This window comes from Typopeltis vanoorti, chromosome 23 (assembly GCF_054136105.1).
Source record: "Typopeltis vanoorti isolate ZY-2024b chromosome 23, IOZ_Tvanoo_1.0, whole genome shotgun sequence".
In the NCBI taxonomy this organism is placed as follows: domain Eukaryota; kingdom Metazoa; phylum Arthropoda; class Arachnida; order Uropygi; family Thelyphonidae; genus Typopeltis; species Typopeltis vanoorti.
The window spans coordinates 5,117,139-5,141,162 of record NC_143571.1 but is presented as its reverse complement, the minus strand read 5'-3'; the positions used below and the strand labels follow the sequence as shown (position 1 = coordinate 5,141,162).

Below are 24,024 nucleotides of genomic sequence, written 5' to 3'. Positions count from 1 at the left end.
AATTAACTTCTTTCCAAGCAGTGATGACATCAGTGGCAAAATCATTAAAAATGAAGATGTTTGAAGCACCTTAACATTAATTACGCTTGCAATTGTTGAATGCAAATAATCTAAGGTAGTATGCTTAATTAAAGAATGGGAGAGGAAAGGTCAACAAAAACAGACATTCAATGTCAAGATGTACAGTCAATAATGTTTGAGAAGACTGAAATGTCTTCTAAGGGTGTTTGTACAAAAATTGAAATAATCTCAAAAGTGAACAGAAACTTTCAATTTCTAATACTGTACACGAAAAAAATATTTACAAATAACTGATCACATAAAACAGGTAAAAAAAAAAAGAGAGATCTTTTAAATGAAAGACAATATATTCAAGTTATAAGAACTTTTTGCCAACCTGTTGGCCAAGTGGTTAGCATATCTACTCTTGAACCAAGAAGCTGTAGACATGAATCCTGTTGTGAGCGATAGGTTTGATATCCCCACCCTGCTTACTGGAGGCCTGAAGTGGCTTGAAAAACTTCCATTTTGGCCTCTAGAGTGGAGTTTCCAGACTATGTAGAAAATAAAAAATATCTAAAAATAATAAATAAAATCAATAAAAATAGATGAAAAAATCCTTAGCCTGCCCACAGTATGAATGTACTATAGGTTTACAAATAACCTTTTGTAAGGGATGGGGAAGCCACATTAAAAAAAAAAGTATCATTTTAATCATTATAATTCATTACTATCATTCAATTAAAAAAATGACTGAAAGCTGCTGAGCAAAAGTTTTAATCTTACATTGTTAACACTCATGATAGCAGCAGTAGATGCACATCCTCTGGAAATCTCCTCTATTGCTAAAGAATATGCAAAGTTATCGAGCCCAGCTCCTCCTTCACTCTCAGGAAGTGCAATAGCCATTAAACCAAGTTTACCCATTTGCTGAATCTAAGGTGATAAGAATAATGAGAATCAAATCAGGTGAATTATAAAACAATTCATGATCTTTAAAAAAAAAAAAATCTTATTATGATAAGAGAGCAAATATGGATGAATTTTTTTGGTTTCAACTTTCTTTAAAATCCTTCTAAAAGTATAAAGATAAACATAATCTGAAATCACTTTATAGTTCTATCCTCCTTTCTCTTGGCAAAACATCCTGATATGTAATATACAGCAAAGATTCAAACTTTGCAAAACACAAAAGATTCCATATTAATTTTTCAAAAAGTTTGGTAGAAATGGATAAAATACATTCATTTTAAATAAACTGGATGTTTATCCATTCATCTTAAGATAATCTGAGAATAATACTTCAAATGTATAAAGTAAAAAAATATAAGCATATTTAATAAAAAGTTATTATAGTCTTGCTAGTTTGGTATGAGAAGCAACTGTAAACTTATAAATGTATCCCACAATGCACATACAAAAAAAATTTCAAGTTTTTAAAATAAAAATAAATAAATCTGCTAAGATCTTTTAATCCCTATAGGGAGCAGGCAGTTTTAGCACTATTTAACTTTTGGAGACGGAGAAGGCAGTTCAATCTCCACTGGTAGCCAATCAGAGATAGCTGGCCCAATTATAAACAGCATCTAACAAAGAGAAGAGATAGAGCAACCATCTCATTGTCCCTAACACAAGATATTATTTGTCTGAAATAGTATGGGTTCTATGATCAATTTTCTTGGTCTGAGGAATGAAATCTGGGTTTCTGTAAGAAAAAACTTGCTTGGTACAAGATTGATGAACTCAGGAACCGGTCAAAGAAAGGGTTAAAAAGACAAGTTCTTCTAGTCAGTGACTAAATTCAAGATGAACTAGATTCCAAATAAAGTGAAATTAACAGGCCACAGGCCTGTTAAGTTCAGTTTATTTGGAATCTAGCAAAAAGGCGAATTAGTGAATCAAACTGTTTTTAATAAGCGAATCAGCTTATTCTAAACAAAATATAACTTGTATTCATACACATGTGTAGACTATTTTTCCACATAGTCACTGAAACAATTCTTTTCTTGTCTCTTCTAGCTTGGTCTCCTCATATCTGAGGACTTGTTACCCTAGCCACAATGTCTCTCCATTTCTTTCTGTCTTTTATAGCAGCAGTAGCCAACTTCAAAGTAAGTCTGGTGATCTTTTTAATCTGTCCATCCATCTTGGTCTTGGATGTCCTCTTTTTCTTTGTCCTTCTACTTTGTCCTTTATGATAAGTTTTTCCAGGTCGTAATTTTCACGTCATGAAATGTGACCAAAATATTTGAGAATTCTTTCATTTGCAATGTCACATAGCTACCTCTTGATTTTTATTTGACTTACCATACTTTCATTAGACCTTTTGTCCTCCAGGAGACTCTCAGCATCCTTCTCCACCACCTCTCACAGCTGTTTATCTTGTCCACATCTTTCTTGATGAGTATCTAAGATTCAGCGCCATAAATGAAAATCAAAAACACAAAGCTATTGACCAGTCTTGATTTAGTGGTGATAGAAATATTTCTGTCTTTCCATATTTCTGCAATTGCACCATTGCTGACCTTGCATTGGTAATTCTTCTTTTAATTTCTAGTTGACATCTACTTTTGGTGCTTATTACAGCTCCAAGGTAAACAATTCATCCAACTCCTTGAAGTCGATGTTGTGGCGAAATTGTCATTTTCATCTATGGCTATGTATTTTGTTTTATCACAATTAATTCTTAAGCTATATTTCACACTTTCCCATTCAACTCTTTTAATGAGGGACTCCAGTTCTCCTTTGCTGGATATATATATATATATATATATATATATTATACTGAGATATTTTCCCATCCATCGTCCCCGCAGCCTGATTCCTCTCGTTGTTTTAAAAAGGTGTGCATCAAGTGTTCTGGGATACCCAAATCTGTGCATAGTCAACATGTGGCTGGCTGAAATATAGCCGTATAAAGAGGGATAACAACTTCCCTATCTTTACATGCCAATGTGTTCTTCAGCATCAAAGAATCCTCTGAACTATTTTACCAACTCTTGCAACGTGTCTTCTGAATTTCAAATCTCTATCCACTATCACCCCCACCCAGACCCCTAGCCTCATCAATCTCCTGTAAACTATATTCATCAATATGATACAAAGTGCATAATGTTTTCATTCCGAAGTGCATTGCCTTACATTTTACAACATTGAATTGACAACCATTATCCTCTGACCATACTGCCAATTTATTTAAATCATCCTGTAAGATATCTAATTCACCTTTACCCTACTGCCCTCCCTAGTTTTGATTCAGCAGCAAACAACTGAAAATTCACCTTCAAATCTTCTGTTATATTATTAATGAAAAAATTAAAGAATATTGGTCCTAGTACTTACAGTGGTCCTCATTCTCCTTGATTCCATTCCACTATATGCCACCCTCTGATGTCTATCAGCCACTCCCCTATCCATGTCACCAGCCTCACATCATTCCCATTTGCTACAACTTATGTAATAGTTTTCCATGAGATATTCTGTCAAATACCTTTGCAAAGGTATTTGACAGGAATCATGGTTTAGCCATTTCTGTTATCCAATTTTGCTGTCACCTTATTATAAAATGTCAATAAATTACTGAGGCAGGACCAACCTTTTACAAGCCATGAGTATTACCGTATTTTTCCATGTATAAGACGAACCCTACTTTTTAGAACCCAAAATTAAGAAATCAATATTTTAAACATAAAACAGAACACAGTTGATATTTTTTTAAATATTCAAAGTATATTTAGTAATTAGGTAATATTTTTAAGATACATACAAAGAAATTATGCATCCCTCTCAGTTCCAGGCATATTTTCTTCATCACTATTAGTTCCACACACATATCACTTTCTTCAACCTCTACTGAATCACTGCTGTCTTCTGATTCACTGTCTATAAATATATGAAATTATCCTCAGTTCCATCCATGGCATTGCTGATTCCACATTTCTTGAAGGACTTTACAACCAACTTTTTGCTTGACTCCATTCCATGAGTTTAGGATCTATTTGCATACCTCAGTAATGGTTGGTTTTTTCACTCTTCCTGTCAGTGTCAAGTTATTACCTGCTTTTTGCATCCATTTATTCCATTCTTCTTTCATCAGAGCTTTGAAGAGTTTGTTGATAGAAATATCTAGTGGCTGTAGCTGACCTGTAAGTCCACCAGGAATAACTGCTAACTATGTTCGCAAATCCACTGCAACCCTTTTTGTCTTTTCTGTTAAATATACTCGGAACTGATCAAACATGAGCAGAGCTCGCCGCTTCGAGAGCCCTCCAGGTCTTCTGGACCAAATCATTGCAAACCAAATAGCCATGATCTCTTCATTTATCCAGCCATTCTCATGAACTTGGACAAGAACGCCAGGAGGTATGCTCTCTTTATGATACGTTTTCTTCTTAAAAATGAGCATAGGAAGCAGTTTGGTACCATCTGCACAGCATGAAAGGACAACAGTAGTGTGTCTTTTCATGACCACTTGTTTTGATTGCCACTTATTTCGACCCCTTTCATATCAACAGTTCTGATGGAAGGCACATCAAAATTGAGAGGCACCTCATACATGTTTTCAATCTGACTTGGTTCAAAAGCATATTTTTTCCGAAGTTTTATGACATAGGAATAAAACTTGGATTTTATCCTCATAAGATGGTGGCATTTTCTGGGCTAACTTGGTTCATGTGCTCATGGCCAACCCTCCTCTCCTCATGAAGTACCATTTTGCCTTTCCTGTGAAATGAACAATGTTCATTTCTCTTGCAAACCTTTTTGTCTCCTATTGAATAAACTTGGTTAACACACATATCCCACTATGCTGCTGCTCCATAATCCAAGTCTTAAGCCTCTGCTCCAAGTTTGGCCATTTTGCTGGTTTTCCTTGGCCCTCTTCTTTTTTGGCATCTTCAGTAGTTGTTCTTCCTGTTTTCTCCATTGTCTAATCATACACTCAATGGGAGGAGGTCCAAACTGTCTATCTGAAGCTTTATTTCCATGTTATTTTACATAATTAATGACTTTTAACTTGAATTTTGAAGAATATGACAATTGTTTTTTTTTTCAGACATTTTTATGGGCTAGTGCTCAAAATATTGTTAATGCATTAACTTACCCCACTAACGAGTTGCAGACATATGAATGCTTTCAGAGTTCTTATTGGTTTATTCAGAATCAGCAGTTAATGACATCAATCGACAAAGTTAACAAAAGCTAGCTTTTTTTTGCAATTGGCGGAAGCCTGTTCGCAGAGACAAGGTCCCAGCAATTTTGCCATGGCAACCGCGGGTCTCTCAACCAGTTACCCCCCCCCATTCCAGCCTATTCAAATCATTTTGTAAGTGCTGAATATCAGTAGTATTCCTGATTGTCCTGCCTATCTTCGCATCACCAGCAAACAATTGTACATCTGATGTTAGACCCTGCCTGATGTCATTAATGTATCGATTGAACAATAATAGCCCAAGGTGAACCCTGAGGTACACCACTAGTCACCTTAAATCTGGCAGATTCATACCCACTGTATATCACTTTTTGATATTATTATTACATAACACCTCCAGGGGAGTCCAAAGACTCATCGAGGAAGGGCACCTACTCTACAACTCTCTGTCTCCACTACTCGATCTACAAACTACAATGAAACTCAACTACCATCATTTAAACCAACGGCATCTACCACCCAACATCACCACTAGTATTTTCACAGACAATCACAAACATCCATGCCCATGGCAGGATTCGAAACCCGCAGCCTTTTGGTTGGAGAGCGGATACGATGACCACTCGGCCAACCAGGCTGGCTACCATATCTGTCTGTCAACCATCTAAGTCAAGAGAATATATTCCAATCCCATATTCTGCAGTTAATGCAATAGCCTTTTGTGTGGTATCCTATTAAATGCCTTAGAAAAATTCAACATTATCATAGTGTATCCATTCTCTTTAACCAACTCAGCCATAACATTGCTATAAAATATGAACAAATTGCTAAAACATGACCTTCCTTTAGTAATCCCATGCTGCTCCTTGCAGAGTATAGCTCATTTGTCTACCATTTCTGTATGCAAATTCTTACCAACTTCTCTAAAATCTTCACTACCACACCAGACATACTGATACGTCAGTAGTTAGACACATCAGTTTTTGCACCACCCTTCTACAATGGAACAATCATACATTCCTTCCATTCCTATGGTATCATTACTGAGCTGTCCGTGCAGTTAGCCTAGTGGCTATGTGCTTCGCAACCATATGCCTAGGGAAGGAGTATCCTAGGTTTGATTCCTGTCGACAACGTGAGGAGCTTAAGGATCTTCCTAGCCATAGCCAAGTTAGCTAGTCTTGGGCGTGGACAGCAGGGTTTTTCCCCCAGTTTATCTGGGGGTTTTCATCCCGCAAGCAGGCAAATCGGCCTGTGAACACACATGATACAGTCAGGAATACTTAAGAAAATCCCACCAGCCATAGGTCTGAATTGTCAGCTATGCCAGTCCCAACCCCAGATAAAAATAGGGGGGACTGAGGTGGTGCCGTATACCTCCCCGTAAAAGGGACTCGCGGACGTTGAATCACCATACGAAATGAATGAATGAATTACTGAGCTGAGACTCAAGTTATATAAACATGAGAAAGGCTTAGCCAATTCAGCTGAACATTCCTTTAGCAAACGGGACTGACATTCCATCTGTCCGTGTTGACAAATTCTTATCCGGGTTATGCAACAACCTAATTTTCATGAACCTTTAACTCTTCGTCCAATGTAGCAGTAGTATTGTGCACTTGTTGCATACATCTGGTAAATTTCATTGGTAAATCAACAAAAGATGCTTAATTGAATTTGTCAGGTTTTAAGAGTTACGTGAATATACTTTAGCCTAAGGTTTAATTATCCTTAGGATGATCATATAATTTATCATTCAAACTAGGACATTTTTGAGAGTGTGGGGAGGATAATTAAACTTGTACAATATTTTGAAATATTTATTGATTGACAGACATTTTGGAATTATAAAATAGTTCTATTAGAAAAACTATTTTAAAAAATAAAATTCTTTCTAAAATAAAAATAAAAACAGTATATGTCCACAAAATAAAAAAAACTTCATTATATTCATTATTATCCCAAGAAACCACAGAGTCAAAGCCTCATCTAGGAGGTCCTTTTGTCATACACACAGCTCATCATACCATGCCTTAAACACATTCAAATTCTCTGCAGACACCACACTCTCAGGCCAGGCATTCCAATCATTCATAACCTGCATGCAAAAAACCTGCTTCTCACTCCCCTGCTCACACCCTCCTTATACAGCTTCCAAGAATGTCCTCTGGTTCTCCCCTGATCTCCCACCATTTGCTGTAAAACCTCTCCAACATTGATCCTATAGCAGCCCCTTACTAACTTATAGGTCTCTGTCACATCACCCCTCTTCCTCCTATCCACTAGACTCCGTAAATTGCATATTCTCAACATTTCCTCATATTCGAGATTCCAGAGATCAGAAACTACCTTAGTAAGTCATCTCTGGAACATTTCCAACATCTCTTTGTCCTTCTGAAAACCAGGTAACCAAATCTGTGCACAAAAGTCCATGTGTGGCCTAATCAAAGCCTTATACAATGGAACAAGAATCGCCTTATTTCTACAAGTCAGGGTCATCTGCATCATTCCAGAATTCTTTGTGTTGTCTTCACAATTTTGGCAATGTGTCCCTTAAATATCAGATCCTTATCCACTATCACCCCAAGATCTCTTATTTCCTTCACCTCCAACAATATATCCCTACCAAGCATAAATTCTACATCCCAACATCTGGGATGTAGAATTAATGCTTGGAATTTATCAGATTTCCAAAATCATATCAATTTCAAAACCTTACATTTCACAACATTGAACTCGCATCCCCATTTCCGTGCCCATTCACTCAATTTATTCAAGTCTCCTTGTAAGGCCACAGCATTTTCTCTACTCTTCACAGTTCATCCCAACTTTGCATCATCTGCAAACAACTGAATATCCCCATCCAAATCTTCACCAATATCATTAACATACAGATTAAACAGCAATGGCCCCAAAACAGACTCCTGAGGCACAACACTAGTGACTTTCTTCTTCTTAGATATTGCTTCCCCATACACAATTTGTTGATACCTATCAGATAGCCAGTCTCCGATCCAATGCACTAATCTAAGAAAGAGGGATACCACTGTGTATCCCTCTCATCTGTCCAAGGAAGCCATTACCTTATTGTAACAAGTAAGTAAAGTACTACAATATGACCTCCCTTTAGCAAATCCATGCTGTCCATCAAAGATAATTCCATTGTTATTGACCCATTTCTGGATCCTAGTTTTCACCAGCTTCCCCAACAACTTAACCACAACCTTCAGAATATGTGGCAATATATTATCAAGTCCTAGAGTTTTATTAACATCAAATTTGCTCAATTTCCCATACACCTCTTGCTCACTTAGAGTCAGTCTATCCTCTCCATCATCAACTGCTCTCAATCTCTCCATGATGTCACATTCATAAGAACAAAAGACCTTTATGAACTGCTCATTAAGTATCTCCACTATATCTCCAATCAATGTCATTCCATAATCATTCTTTTTTTTTTTTTTTTGCTGGTCACATATCAAAAGAACTCTCTAGGATTCTTTTTGGCTTCATTAGCTAACTGCTGCTCTTATACTTCACTTTTGCTATCCTTACCAATCAAGTCAGCCTCCCTGTCTGGTCTTTGTAATCCTCATGAAATTCTTTTTCATGAGGTAATTCCTTTTCATTATATTCATTATCTACGCATTAAAAACTAATATAAGCAGAATAAGTAAATATTCACATACTTTAATCAGTTTTTTAGGAGTATCTACAGTATATCTAAAACCATGTCATTAGTATTTTCAGAAGAACATCTTTTTTTATTTCAATATGATCTTCTTATTTTTAATTTTTTTTCATAAAGTTGCCTGCAGTGTTCTTCGAAGTTGCATTTTATGGTTAATAAATTTCAAATCACTGACACACTTTCAATTGACTCTTCTTTGTAGACCATAATATTTTTTATTGAAAAAAAAAAAATCTTTACAGGCGATGAACTATCTGGTAAGCTCAAAGCAAATTCTAACTAAAGAATATTCTCAAATTCTAACTAAAGAATATTCTCAAGGGGTGCTTAAGGGTCAAAGCTGTATAAGTGAGAGGAGACCTCCACATAGCCTTTAAAGGAATGCGGAGAACAGACCAGGGCTTTTGACCTAATGTCCAATCCTCACCTTCTCGTAGTGCACCCTGTTGGGTATCTACTTGGATACTGAACGAACGAGGATGGGCTGGAAATTTGGGATTTAGCTGACCAAATTGTATTCTTATTGGTTAAACCAAAATAAAAAAATGATGGTACAACATGACAAAATTTCATGCCGGCTGGGGCCGTCGCCCGGTTAAACAAGGCCTCCGTTGTTTTCGCCAGGGAACCAGCGCGAACAGCGAAAAGTCAGCTACTGGAACAAATCTGAAAACAAACCCCAACTCAACATCATCAGAGTTAAAGATCAGTACTATCAACATAAGAAGCCTGAATGGCAAAGAATTGGAGCTAGCTGCTGAGGAATTAGATAAGTACCAGATCAATATAATAGGGATGACTGAAACAAAAAAGACCAAAACTGGTGAGATCTTTCTGAGCAATAAATACAAAATGTTATATTCAGGAAATGACAAACAAGGAGTAGCCATAATATTCAACACAAAATACGAGGCTAATCTTCTTGAATGGCAGTCAGTCTCAAGTAGAGTAATGAGGGCAAATATGAGAATGGGGAACTGGACAATGAGACTTATTTGTGCCTATGGTCCCACAGAAGGTTCTATTAAGGTAGAAGTGGAGAAATTTTTTGATGCTTTAGAAAAAGCAACTGACACAATAAAAAAGGAAAAGTTGCTCCTTGTTGGTGATCTAAATAGCAGAATAGGAAATGATTGTGAGACAAAAAAATATTTTGGGAAAATTTGGAGAAAAGAGCAAAGCTAATAATAATGGCAAATATCTGTTGGATTTCTGCTCAGGACACGGACTGGTTATTACTAACACCATGCTCCAACATAAAAATGTGCACAAATTCACATGGAGAGAAGAGGCAAGAAATAAGAAAAGTCTCATTGACTATGTTATTGTTGATAGTGATGTTTTCTCCCTGGTGCAGGACACCAGAGTGTACAGAGGATTTGAAATTGGAAGCGATCACTATTTAGTATTGAGCAGGATAAAATTGAATTTCATATTGAAAAGAATAACATGTAAGAAAGTTTTAAAGCGAATAAAAGTTAAGCATCTCTAAGATGTGAACTGTAGACTAAAATACACAAAGATTATTGAACTAAAAATGAAAGAGTTTGAGAACAGGAATCAAACCTTTTAGATTCAGTGGCAAACTCTGAAGGAAACATTGATTGATTCTGCCAGAGAGGCATGTGGTGAGGTTGTCTGCAAGGATAAAAAAATCAGAACTCCCTGGTGGACACATGAAGTTAAAGAGGCAGTGAAGGAAAAGAAGAAAGCATATCAAAAGTTCCTGTGAAATAAGTCAGCTTGTGCTCTTAGAGAATACAGAGACAAATGCAAGAAAGCTGAACAGTGTGTAAAACTAGCTAAACAAAAGTCATGGGAGGACTTTGGCAAGAATATAGAAAATAAATATCAAGAAGGTGGCAAAATATTCTGGAGGTTGTTGAAGAAGCTTAGGAATGGAGGAAAGAGTTCTGTAAAAGGAGTTAGAGAAGATAAAGGTGACATGAAAACAGATGAAAAAGATATCCTTGAAGTATGGAGTAATTACTGTGAAAAACTGCTAAATGAAACAAGCAGTGATGACAGCACAGTGGTAAAAAACACTGACCAGGCATGCAGTCGGGAATACATATCCATACTTGAAGTAGAAAAAGCCATCAAAGGCTTGAAATGTGGAAAGGCAGCAAGAGTAGATGATATTCGACCAGAAATGCTGAAGTATGGTGGTATAAGAGTCTTACAGTGGCTGCACTGCATAGTTCAGAAAGCCTGGACAGAGGGACGAATACCTGATGATTGGAGCAGAGCTCTCATAGTACCCATATATAAAAAGGGAAATAAAACTGTATGTGAAAATTACAGAGGTATTTCCCTACTGAGTGTTCCTGGGGAGATCTATGCAAGTATACTTCAGAAACGGTTGAGAAGAATTGTGGAAGAAAAGCTTGGTGAAGAACAAGCTGGATCCAGGCCAAATAGAGACTGTCAGGATCAGATCTTCACTTTACGACAAATAGTCGAGAAAGCATGGGAATATAACAGAGATCTGTATTTAAGTTTTGTCGATTTGGAAAAAGCATATGACAAGGTGCCAAGAGAGAAGCAATTCAATACGCTACAGTTATATGGTGTCAATGGGGCATTATATCAAGCAATACTTAGTCTTTATTTAAGTTGTAAGTCAGCAGTTAGAATTGAAGGAAGTACAAGAAGATGGTTTAATGTTAAATCTGGTGTGAGACAAGGATGTACATTATCCCCTCTGTTATTCATTATCTATATGGATCACATTATGAAGGAAAGTGGTATTAAACATGATATCAAAATTGGAGATGTTAATGTCAGTTCTTTGTTTTATGCGGATGATGTTATACTTCTAAATAAATCCGCTACAAGTCTGCAAGATTCTCTGACTAAGGTCAGCAATAAAAAGACAAAGACAATGAAAATAGGCAGAATCATTGAAAATGTCAACTGTGTTGTGAATGGAGAACCTGTGGAACAAGTGAAACATTTCAGTTACTTAGGCACGATTTTTACTGAAGATGGTAAATTAAATATAGAAATAGACAACAGAATCAGCAAAGCTGGTATGGTGGGAAGTCAATTGAATAAATTCATATGGAATAAGAGAGAAATTAGTAGGAACACTAAATTAGCTGTATACAAGACAGTGTTCAAACCAGTTTTAACTTATGGATCTGAGAGCTGGGTCAGAAGTAAAACACTTGACCAAAGACTAGAGACCGCAGATATGAGAGTCCTGAGAAAGATTAGAGGAGTGAACAGATGGCATCAATGGCAATATCATATTAAAAATGAGGATATTAGGAAAGAACTTAACATTGTCAACATCCAGGAATGCATTAGCAGAGCTAATCTCACGTGGTATGGTCACCTAAACAGAATGGGCGAAGAAAGATTAGCAAAACAAGTGTTCTCTGCCAGTTTGTCAGGAAAATGACCCAGAGGAAGACCAAGATATAGGTGTAGTGATACGGTACAATGTGCCTTAGACGATAGAAATATAAGATCTGATAATGTTGGAGTCTTGACAAGTAACAGACTGATTTGGAGGAAAATTGTAGATAGGAAGTTAGTAATCATGTAATTTTTTTCATGTAGTACTATCATATCCTGTACACCCCTTGAGGATACATGGCAGGAATTTGATGATGATGATGATGATGAATATTCTCAATTCTATTTTTTTTTAATGTATTTTTTTCTTATTGAAATGTGTAAATATTTCAGTCAAATTATTTGTTCAACAAATAATTTTTCAAGACAAAACTTGTTTACAAGATCTAAATTTGATGAAACAGTCATAAAAAAAAAGAATCAAATAGTTGTCTCTATTCATGATTTTTTTAACTGTTTCATCAAATTTAGATGCTGAAAAATCATAGGCATTTTTCAATTTCATTCCATTGTAGCGTAGAATATAAAAATATCCAATTAAAAAACAGAAACTCCATCAAAAGATTCTTCCCACAAGCCAAGATGTTCAAAAGCACAATTAAAGAATTCCAAAAATTAAATCTTGTATGCCATTTGAGATAACAAAAATAAAAATAAAATGAGACAAATGCTAAACCAGATGGGATGCTGGGAGAACAGGTGTAAACCAGGAAGCATTACTAAAGCTAGAAGCATTAGAAATAAAGGTGATGAATTTTTAGCATTAGTAAATGATGCCAATGCTAAAAGTAATTGTAATGAGAGAAATTGGCATCAGAAAAAAATATTAGCATTAGAGAAACCTGACTAACAGAAGAGGATAGAGGATACTTTCACAGGAATAGAATGTGAAGAGTACAGTGTATTCAGGAAAGAGAGGCAGGAAAAGAAAGGGAAGGGAAAGTACTGCTAATGATTGTGGAAGGTTTACAATCCAGGTAAGACCTATTAGCTCTCTGGATGCCAAAGGAAGTATTAGACTAAAGAACAGAGTTGTAGTGGCCCTTCCCTTAATGCATAACATTATACGTATTCGCAAGGAGATGTGTTTTGCATTATGGGAGATACCGAGATAGGAGTGATGTTAGCTTGCTCCACCTTTGCAACGAGTTGCCCGGTGTCGTACCACCTTACCTCAGTCCTTAAGATACTTTTAGGCGCAAACTTTGTTTGCTCACACTTGGATAAAGGATTAAACTAAATTTATTAAATACAAGAAGTCTGACTATTCGAGATATCGGCATGAGTTAGTAGGGATAAAGTAATGTTTTTGATACAAAATCCATGTAGAGTGATAAAAACAAACTGATTTTATGGGAAAATCAGTTTATGAGTCAATGTTATAAAATGTGAGAATATGAATTCTGGACTCAGATAATTTGTTCCTGGTGGAGGAGACATAATATAATGTAATAATTTTTATTATATTATGTCTGCCACCCATGAAAGGTTGTACACCTTGTAGTATACATTTGTGCTGTAAGTAGGCTAAGCAATTTAGCAATTTTTTTGTATGTATTTATTTATCCAGCAATCCTCTATAGAGACCAAACATGAAACTTTATTGTGTTTTGAACCACTTCAGGCTTCCAATAAGAAGGGTATGGTCTCATACTAGACAATGTATAAGAGACCATAACAGTTATTATATCAGATAACTGCAGCAGTGAAGGGAACAATAACTTCTAAGAATGAGGAAGTTATTCTTAACTAACAAGGCTTTGATAAGATCCGTTGACTACCATGCTCAAATATGGTCATCTGAGTTCAAATGAGATAAGGAAACAATTGAAAAAAAAAAAAAAAAAAATCTAATGAAGGATAATAACCAAGATGATATCTGGCATGTGGAATTGTGTATATAAAAACAAACTAATGGAATGTGATCTTCAAAGTCAGAGTGGTAGACAGAAAAGGAATATATGATATATGAGTTTGTAAGGAAATCTTATAGTAGAATATAGACACAAGTGAGACTTTATGAAGAGAGAGAGAGAACTTGGTGTTATTCCTGGAAACTAAGTGAATGTGTTTAAGAAGCATGTGAAATCCAGGTTCATTTTGTTCTGAAATTGGTTCAACTGCTATTGTTCCATGAAAGTGCATAGATGCAGCTAGTAATATAGTGTTTGGAACAGTCACATTTTTTGCAGGGTTTCAGGTGTTGGTTAGATATGTGCCCAATGTCAATGCAGAGATAAAATACTTGGCTCAGAAACGGTCACTGCCTAGATGGTCTGTCAAGCCACAGCGCAGATATCATCTCTGTACTCTGGGATAATTAACCATTACTCTCCAAGTCCCAGATGTTAACAAAGTTTGGAACTAGTGTTTCCACATCCACTGTGAATTATAGAGTACCAATTAGGATCTTCTGCAGAGATATTCTTTCTGACATTACTTACTTTTCGCCGCTTGACAAAGACTTAAATTAAGATGTCATCACCGACTTCCTGATACTCCATGGGAACCATCTCAATGCTCACTGTCCACATCTGGCTTCTTGCCATAACTGGTGGTATGAAGTTCTCCTATGCGGAGAAATCTTCCAGTAGCTTGTCTCTCAATTCAATCTTTGACTACAACTAAGGTACTTTCCCCTACCACATGGTGTAATTTTATCTGCTTTAACGGTCTCTTTTAACACTGTGGCGATTATCCTTGGCTCTTTGCATTGTGACACCTCTATTCCAAGAGTTCTTTGTTCTAGGAAGAATTGGAACTATGGGTATTCTCAACTATTATACTCTGTGGGAATTTTAACATGGGAATTTTCCCAGAAATAATACCTAATTATACTCTATATTTGAATAATTATTGAAAAGAGCTAGAGTTCCATTCTTCCTAGAACAAGAACTCTTAAAACAGAGGCACCACAATGCAAAGAGCTGAGAGTAATCACCATAGTGTGGGTTCTACAGTCGATTTTCTTGAGTTTACGGGAACAAAAAAATCCAAGTTTCTGAAGGAAAAACCTGCTTCCTATTCCAGAGAAAAGATACTTTAAAAGCAGATAAAAGTATACCATGTGGAAGGGGAAAGTATCTTAGTTGTAATTAAAGACATCAAATTGAAATACAAGAAGATTTCGCTGCACAGGGGAACTACATAATACCATTTACAGTAAGATGCCGAGTGCTAACCGTGAGAATTGAGAGGATCCCATGGAATATTTGGAAGCTGGATATGAGATCTTAATTGAAGCCTTTGCCAAGTATATCCTGAAAGTAAAGAAATCCTGCAGTGTAGTTGAACTACCTGCAAAAATAGAATAGTTAGTAAGAAATATAACCATATGACTAGATTAAATCCTGTGCTAATCGGTAATAATTCCACCACTAGCACCAGCAAAGTTAGTAAGAAACAAGAGAGATACAATAAGTTTTTTTAAAAAAAATAAATAAATAAGAACAATACTTATCATAAAGTTTTAGTAGCAATCCTTGGCAAAATGAATTTCACACAGTAGAGCCAGAATCAAAAGAGATACCAAGATTGAATTAATGCAGAAATCATACATTTCTCATATACAAGTAGAAAAAAGGTGCACCTTATTATTTAAATTCTCTGGATTAGAGATACAGAAAGTTTTTTCACTTCATTACAAATTAAATCTTACCAAGTAATTATATTCTTATTTAATCCTTTTATCCAAATGTAAGCAACAAAGTTTTCATGTGAAGTATCTTCACCGACAAACTTTGCTTATGCTTGGATAAAGGAACAAACAAGAATATAATATCTTGGCAAGTTTAATTTGTAACCAAGAAAAAAAATTCTGTAAAACTAGCTACCAAGTTTGTGAACAACCTATTCTGTGAGACTTATGGACTGGTGTTCAGCCATCTGGAAGAAATAACATATTTATCAAATTGCAAAGATATCTTTATTGTCTTTATTGAAATTTTTAATTCTGAAAAGAAACATTGATTCTTATGATTAAATGAAGATCCAAAGGACAGAAACCAACTTCAAAATATATATGAAATGTTTTCTATTTTTACAGGCCACTGTAAAACATAAGTTCATATGCATCTATAATTCATACTATTTCTTTTACCTGCTCTTTGGGATAAAGATGTTCCCTGTCTAATTTAGCTGCTATAGGCCTCAGTTCTTTTTCAACAAATTCTCTACATGTCCTCTGAAGCATGATATGAGTATCAGGCAAGGATACTAAACTTGAAAGACATTTCCTTTGAGCTTGTTTACATATAATTTCTGAAAAAAAAAGTACAAGATGTAAAAATATACATATACTGTGCTTTGGTATAGTAGAAAAAAAAAATTTAAAAAAAAGGGGGGGGGTTACTCCTTTTTAACCTTTTAAAAACCTTACAGATCCTACCTTAAATGCTATTTGCTTGTTAAAAAATTTGTTTAATGATTAATGCAATCCAATCTGGTATCTTCCCACTCCCTTCTCCTCCTAATACTTATTGAGTTTTATCACACTTTAGTAGCACAATAAAAGAATAAAAGGTAAACTTACAAGCAGATTTAAGAGAGCTAGGAGTCCCCATGCATTTTTTTGAAGATAATGCCTAAACACAACATAACAAATGAACTGCACATATACATATATATGGCTGTTCTATGTGGATGACCATTTAGTTTTGAAAGTTACTAAAAGAAAAAACAAAAAAACAGTTTTTAATTGCCTTTTGTCGACAATACTCATTACTCAAACCAAATGGAGTACCTTTTTCTTACTTTTTTTCTTTTAGAATATATATATATATATATATATTCATTTTTTTAAATTAACTGACTTAAACCCGAGAATTATAACACAATGACATTTATTTGAAATTGTGTTATAATTCTCGGGTTTAAGTCAGTTAATTTAAAAAAATGAACATATCCCAACCCCGAGTTAATAGTACGTTTCATATATATATATATATATATATATATATATATATGTGTGGACTATAATATATGGAGAGAGGAAGGCAAGAGAATGGGAGAGACAGGGACAAGAGGAAATTGCAGAAAGTGAAGAGAGTGTAGCAGCAAGGCATCAGAGAGAAAGGGAGAGAATAGTTAAGACAGTGGAAGAGAGAAAATTGCAGAGAGAGAGAGAGAGTACAGATGCAAGGGATAGAAAGATGACAGGAAGGAGGGCAAGTGAGAGAGAGAAACTAGAGAGAGAGTGGAAGCTGTAAGAGTCAGGAATGCCAGTGAGAGAACGATGAATTAATCTGTTTGGAGTGTCAGGAATAGAGTCAATGATTTGGGGTGCACAGAGTAGAGTGCTAGAGGAATGCTTGCCTGGTAAAACAAACCAGGGATGAACAAATTGAGAGGTGGTGTGAATCATGTAGTCCACAATTTGAGGCTGATGTTAGAGATAGTGTAGTAGAAACATATCCCAGAAAAGATAGTGAGCATGCTGCTCCAATATAATAATGCAGAATGGAGGAGAAGAGCAATGATGATGATGAATGAGACGATAGTGAGAATGTGCAGGAGAAGAGGTCTGGAATATGTGGATGCGTGGCATACATTTGAGGATAGAAGAGGGTTATATGCAAGAGATGGATTACATTTGAATGCAGATGGAAGCAGGCATTTGAAGAGACTGCTGTTTTCTCAGAAAGTGAGTGTATCAGGGCAGGGAAACTAGAATTGCACAAGTGGAATGCAGCAGGGATGGCCTCGTGTAGGGATAGTGGCTTGAGAAATGAAAGGGTGTACAGCCAGGTGAAGTACAAGGAGAGTAATAATGGCTATAAGAATACTGGCAATGCACTGGTTTTTCTGTATACAAATGCATAGGAGCATTAGTAACATTGAATGACAGCCTCTCCAAAGGTTGCTGGTATCAGTGAAACTTCGGTAAATGAAGAGGATGTTCTAACAGAAATAGAAATCGAAGGGTATAGCATATTTCGGCAGGATATGGAGGATAAATGTAGTGGTGGAGTATTACTCATGATAAAAGATGAATTATGTCCTAGCAGGGTGGAGAATCAGTGGAGATAACACTAATGGCTTTGAGAGTATATGGTGTAAGATAGATGTTTATACAAGATATTTAGTGAGGTGATGGTACAGACAAGGGAATATAACTGCTGATGAGCAGGAAATGTTTTGGCAAATTAGTTTATCAAGTGCAAAGTGATGATCATTGGGGAACTTCAGCTATACCAATATAAACTGAGCAGAGAAGACAGCATGCAGTAATAAAGGAATTGAATTTTTGATTTCTGAGGGATAACTGTCTTAGGCAGCATTGGTGGAGAGAACATGAGGATCAAGAGTTTTGGATTTGGTCATAGCATTAGAGGATCTGATTGTGATAATATACAGTGCTCAGGAGAACATTGACCAAGAGAGATAAAAGTGTGTTGGTCCCATTGTATAAAGCTTTTCATCAGAGACAGGGATCAAGATTTCTGTGTTCAGACCTAGTCACCAGTATTTGAAGGGGATGAAGTAACCTTGGAGATGGATAGCAAAAATATGATATCAGGACTGAACAATGTTGATTATGAGGATAGACTGATGATGCACACTGCAGAGTTTGGTGGATAGAAGGCAAAGGGGGGGGATGATCAAGACATTTAAGCTGTTGAAGGATTATTACTATATTTAACACTGAGGAGATTTTTCATATGGTAGAACAAGGGAAAGGAGCAAGAACAAGGGGGGGGGGGCATACCTAGAAGAGGCAAAAAAAGGTGGTGAGTAAAAGGGCAAAAAGTAGTCTTTTGGATGGAGAGTGGTAGGGGCAAGGAATGCATTGCCTGAGATAAACATGCTGTGGATGAGTTTAAGGAGTGGTATGATAGATTTTGTGTTGACTAGTGTTTTAAATCTCCCATGATGAATCTTAAGACTCCATGGAGGCCAGGAAAATAACAATCTTTTTTTCAAGTCATTAACTTTATTATTCATACCTACTTATTTACATTATTACATACATGTGTACATATCAGCATACAAGTACTTTCACATAAGTTATATGCATCTACACTGTAATCTTATGAACAATGAAACTTGACAATTTTACCATTCTGTATTAAATGTACTTGTGTACAATTCGGTACAATAATTTTGTATCGCTACTTTAACTTTTTATTATTTCTCAGAGAAATGACATATATATTTTATAATATTTAAGCAACAGTACTATAATTTCTTATGTGATACATTTTGCTCTTAATATCTGTATAATTTGCACAATGTGGAATTCATATAAAAGAATATTAACAATCACAGTAATTATTTGCAAACATAGTCCACAGTTACACATGGTAGATATTACATATGATTACATATTACAATTTTTTTCCAAGTTTGACGAAGTGTTATCATTATCATACAGGCTATTTACATTTAGACTAGTCACATATGATATTTTCAGTTTAGTACAGAATGTTATATAATAGAGTCTACATAACTCAGTCAGTATAGACGAAGCCCTTTGTTCAGAAAGACCTGGGTTCGATTCACATCAGTGACATGAGCAACCTTTATCTGATCACTTTTGACTAAAGGGGAGTTAATCAGTCTCAGACGGAGATAGAGGGTTTTTTCTCCCAGTAACTCGGGTTTTTCATCCCTCAAAACAGGCAAACTGGCTACACGGCTACAGTCATAAAATATACTAAGGCAAGAAAGACAACGGGAAACCACCTTGCTCATAATCATCTCCCTAGTACAGTAGCATATAGCACTATCCCCACCAGCCATATACCTGAGGGAATAGGATAGGCGATAGTTATATAATAATAATAATTTTGCATATATAATAAGCTTACCTCCACTGAAAATAATATGAACAAGTCATCTGTGAGAGTGGCATGACAGTCATAAATACTTTTCACCATTCTACATTCGAGTTCAATTCATGCAATAAACATTCTTTGAACTTAAAAAATTGATACTGGCAACATGGCAAGTCATAACCATTTGTTACAACCACGTACACAGCACTGAAATAGTGCTGTGTATGCTAAAGAACTAATTATAATGATATTTTCATGTTTTTTACTACAATAGAAGCCCAAAATAATAGGGGATACTGGCTCACCAAAATCTTAAAAACAAGGTAAATACATAATTTACTAATAATAATGCATTTTTAGTAAGTATTTATTTAAAAAATGATTTAATTATTATTCCTGACACCTCCAAGGAGTCCGAAGACTCATCGCGGGAGGACACCTACAACTGTCTCAACCTCTACTACGAATCATCTCCATCAAAGCCATCTACCGCCCACCACAACTAGTATTTTTTGTCTGTAAATTGCATGTGTTCTGAAGGGCCAATTTGTTATGCGGGATGAAAAACCCAAGTTCCCGGGAGAAAAAACCCTGCTACCTCCGTATGAGATCGCTAACTCACCGATCAATTTAAAATGAACAAACAGAAGGGGGGGGAATAAGTTTTAATGCATAACTTAAATAAGAACACAAAATTTAACTAACTGAAAAGGAAAATACTGAAACACTTAAGTTTAGCCAGATAAATTTAATATCTGGGCTAGTTTTTTTGGAACAGTTATGTTAAAAATGTTGAATGTTTTTCAATTTGGTTATACTATAAATTAAAGATGTCAAGAAGTTATATTCTTGGTTTAATCTTTTATCCAAGTGTAAGCAAACAAGTTTGAACGTTAAGTGACTTCATGACCAGGCAACTCCAATAAAGGAACAAATGACCACATCACTTGCCTTAGTATCCCACAATGCAAAGAACATATCCTTATGGACATTTATAATGCTATACATTATGGGAAGGGTCACTATCCAAGAAATTATATTCATGGTTTAATCTTTTATCCAAGTGTAAGCAAACAAAGTTTGCGCATGAAGGAACTTCACAACTTATAACATATCATAGCATAACCAAGTGGAAAAGCTTTCAACATCTATTTCTAATCCAGAATATTTTAGTAATAAGGTGTGACACCTTTTGGCTACTTGTAAATGGAAATATGACTCCTATGCATTACTTCAACCTTGGTATCACTCCTGGGTCTGGCTCCCACTGATGAGACCTCAATAAAGGTTGAAACAGCTCTGGGTAGTAACCTTTCCCATAATGCATAGCATTATACATTATTATAATTATGTGACACCTCCAAGGAGTCCAAACACTGATCAAGGGAGGGCGCCTACTTTACAGCTCTCCGTCTCCACCACTCAATCCACCAACTACAACGAACTGCATCATCTACCTCAATGCCATCTACTGTCCCTCACCACCATCACCAGTATTTTCAAAGACAATCACAAACGTTCATGTCCACAGCAGGATTCGAACCCGCAGACTTTTGGCTGGGATGCAGATACGCTTACCACTCGGCCAACCAAGCTGGTGTCCATAAGGATATGTGATTTGCATTATTAGCCTCTATAGACAAGTTGCCCACTCATGAAGTTACTTAACAAACAACCTTTCTTTGCTTACATTTGGATAAAGGATTAAATCAAGAATATAATTTCTTGGCATCTTTAATTTATATGTTAAAAATGGTTAAAAAATGAATTTCCACTCTGTCAAATAGAGATCATTTTAAAAAAATAAACTGTATTTACTATATATTTAGCATGCTTATTTTTTCTGCTAGTAACTCTGCTAGCAAGATACCTGCAAGAAGTGGTGATATTACATACTCATCTCACACCATGAATTCTGTTACATATTTGAAAAATTTCTTGGCTCTTGTACTCCCACACCACTTGTGTATAGTCTATAGGGATATAACGGATTACCAGTTGAAAATCACTTTACAAAATTAAACTGTTTTTTTTCCTTTTGTTGTTGTTCCTGTTGTTTACAGAAAAAATGCTATTTATTTGCTAATCACATCTTGTGTGAAAAAAACTTTATAAGGGTTATTTAAGTTAAGGGATATTACATCCCATATTGTTTCATAGCCATTGTTTCGGCTATGAAACAATATGGGATGTAATATCCCTTAACTTAAATAAGTTTATGTCGCCGAATTGAAGCCTTTGGCTCTTCATATAATTAATACTTTATGAGGGTTTTTCAAAGAAGAATTTTTACATGAAAGCAGGAGGATTTTGCCTTCTGGAAACACTGATTTTGTATCCAACAAGACAAACTGACCAGAGCACTTATGCAACTGACAGACATAACACATTAGCCCCCTCATAGCCTTAGTTGCTTCTGTCATAATCCCAAACAAAACCAACTACTACCTCTAAAGCCAATAAAAATCGAAATATATCTGTGGGATAATTATTTTTATATGCTGCAATTTAAAGCAATATACACTTTCATGAGTTTCCCATCCCCAGAATAAACTCAGCTAGTCTCAGATGTTTTTCTTTTCTTTTTTTTTTTTTTTTAGTAAACTATGCATAATCTTTTTCTAGATGCACATGCTTGTCATAATGCAAATAAAAAAAGTATTGAAAGTTTTTGCATATTATAATGTACAACTAAACCAAGTTCATTAAAAAAAAGGTTCCATGTAATTATTAGTTTAATCACTTGAAACAAATTCAATCATAATGCTTATTAATTTATTTAATAAAATAAGTTTTTATATAATATCCACACCTAATATGAGGTCTTTAATCTAAATTTATTTAGGTCTGGTAAGTAAATTTGAAGTGGCTCAAATGAGAAGAGATTAAATTTAATGCCACAACTTAGGAGTTTGAAATTTTCAGGTAAACTACTTTCTGATAGTACGTAGGCAGTGTGTTGGGATCCTACTGCATGGGAACTATAACCTATATATGTGTGTTGTGTGTGGAGAGGTCAAGAATTAGATAATATTAATGACTGCTTGGAACATTCCCAATTTCAGGTAGTTATCTTATTTAATACTCCATACTTTGTGTGTGTTAAATTGTTTTCGACTTACATGGGATTACATATCGAGTTCTATTCATTCTTGTAATATACAATCCAACACTGCTTATGTTGTAATTGTTATTCTATTCTCTTTGACTACTTTTGCATTCATCAACATGAATAGTTATAGCAGAGGAAGAAACAACCAAATATTCTATGAACATTACGACGTTTTTTTTTTTTGTTTTTTTTTTTTACGTCGGTGATTGTCGTTTCTATTATTTATATAATAATTGAATCCGCCGATGAGCTTGTGGAGGTTTGCTAATAATAATATATATTAAGGAATTAGGCTAGAGGGGAAGAATAAGGAAGACTACATCTCCAAACCCGTGGTTCGTGGAAGTGGGAGGTCAGGTTTCCTGTAACTTCACCGACGCAGCACACAATTTTTATTTCTTACTACGAATAATATCTATTTGATACATCATTCTTCTGAAATCAATTAACTGCTCAACAGGAAAGAACACCATACCTTGTAATAACCGAGTAGAACCCATAAACATCTTTATTCCTGTGGAAAAAGTCATTTTCGTGTATGAAGCTTAATCTTTAAAGTACTTTTCGAAGAACTACCAAGATATACAGATCTTACATTGAACTTTACACATAACTATCTATTCTCCTCGGCAGTAAGCTTCAGCCAAGCCTAGAGCAATAATTTTTATCGGAGCATAATTGCATATATGTCCAAAGAGCAGCCGATTTTTAAAGGAAAAGTTCCCTGTTTATTAATAATGATATCATTAACTGACCTAGAAGTTATCAAATTATAAATTAGAAGTTATCATATTATATCAAACAAATTTCAATTAAATAACAAAAACAAAATATATCTATAAAAAATTGAAATTATTTATCAGGATGAGAGCAGGGGCGAATGCTGGTCTTGAAATTCACGGTTGCTCTTGTCATTCAGGGAGTGAGAGGTGTG

The 24,024-nt window shown here is 35.4% G+C and overlaps 1 protein-coding gene across 1 annotated transcript in view; it reads right to left on the bottom strand.

Annotated features, from left to right (window-relative positions):
• Positions 1–23,804, bottom strand: part of Arc42 (Activator-recruited cofactor subunit 42) — a 164,307-nt gene extending 140,503 nt beyond the window's left edge. Inside the window, exons 1-3 of the mRNA XM_090412720.1 lie at positions 23,566–23,804; positions 16,303–16,463; positions 787–936 (exon numbers count right to left, since the gene is read on the bottom strand). Of these exons, the coding sequence (XP_090268846.1) occupies positions 787–936; positions 16,303–16,463; positions 23,566–23,620 (366 nt within the window). The 5' untranslated portion in view covers positions 23,621–23,804. The remainder of the gene's footprint in view (positions 1–786; positions 937–16,302; positions 16,464–23,565) is intronic.
• Positions 23,805–24,024: the final 220 nt, after the last annotated feature.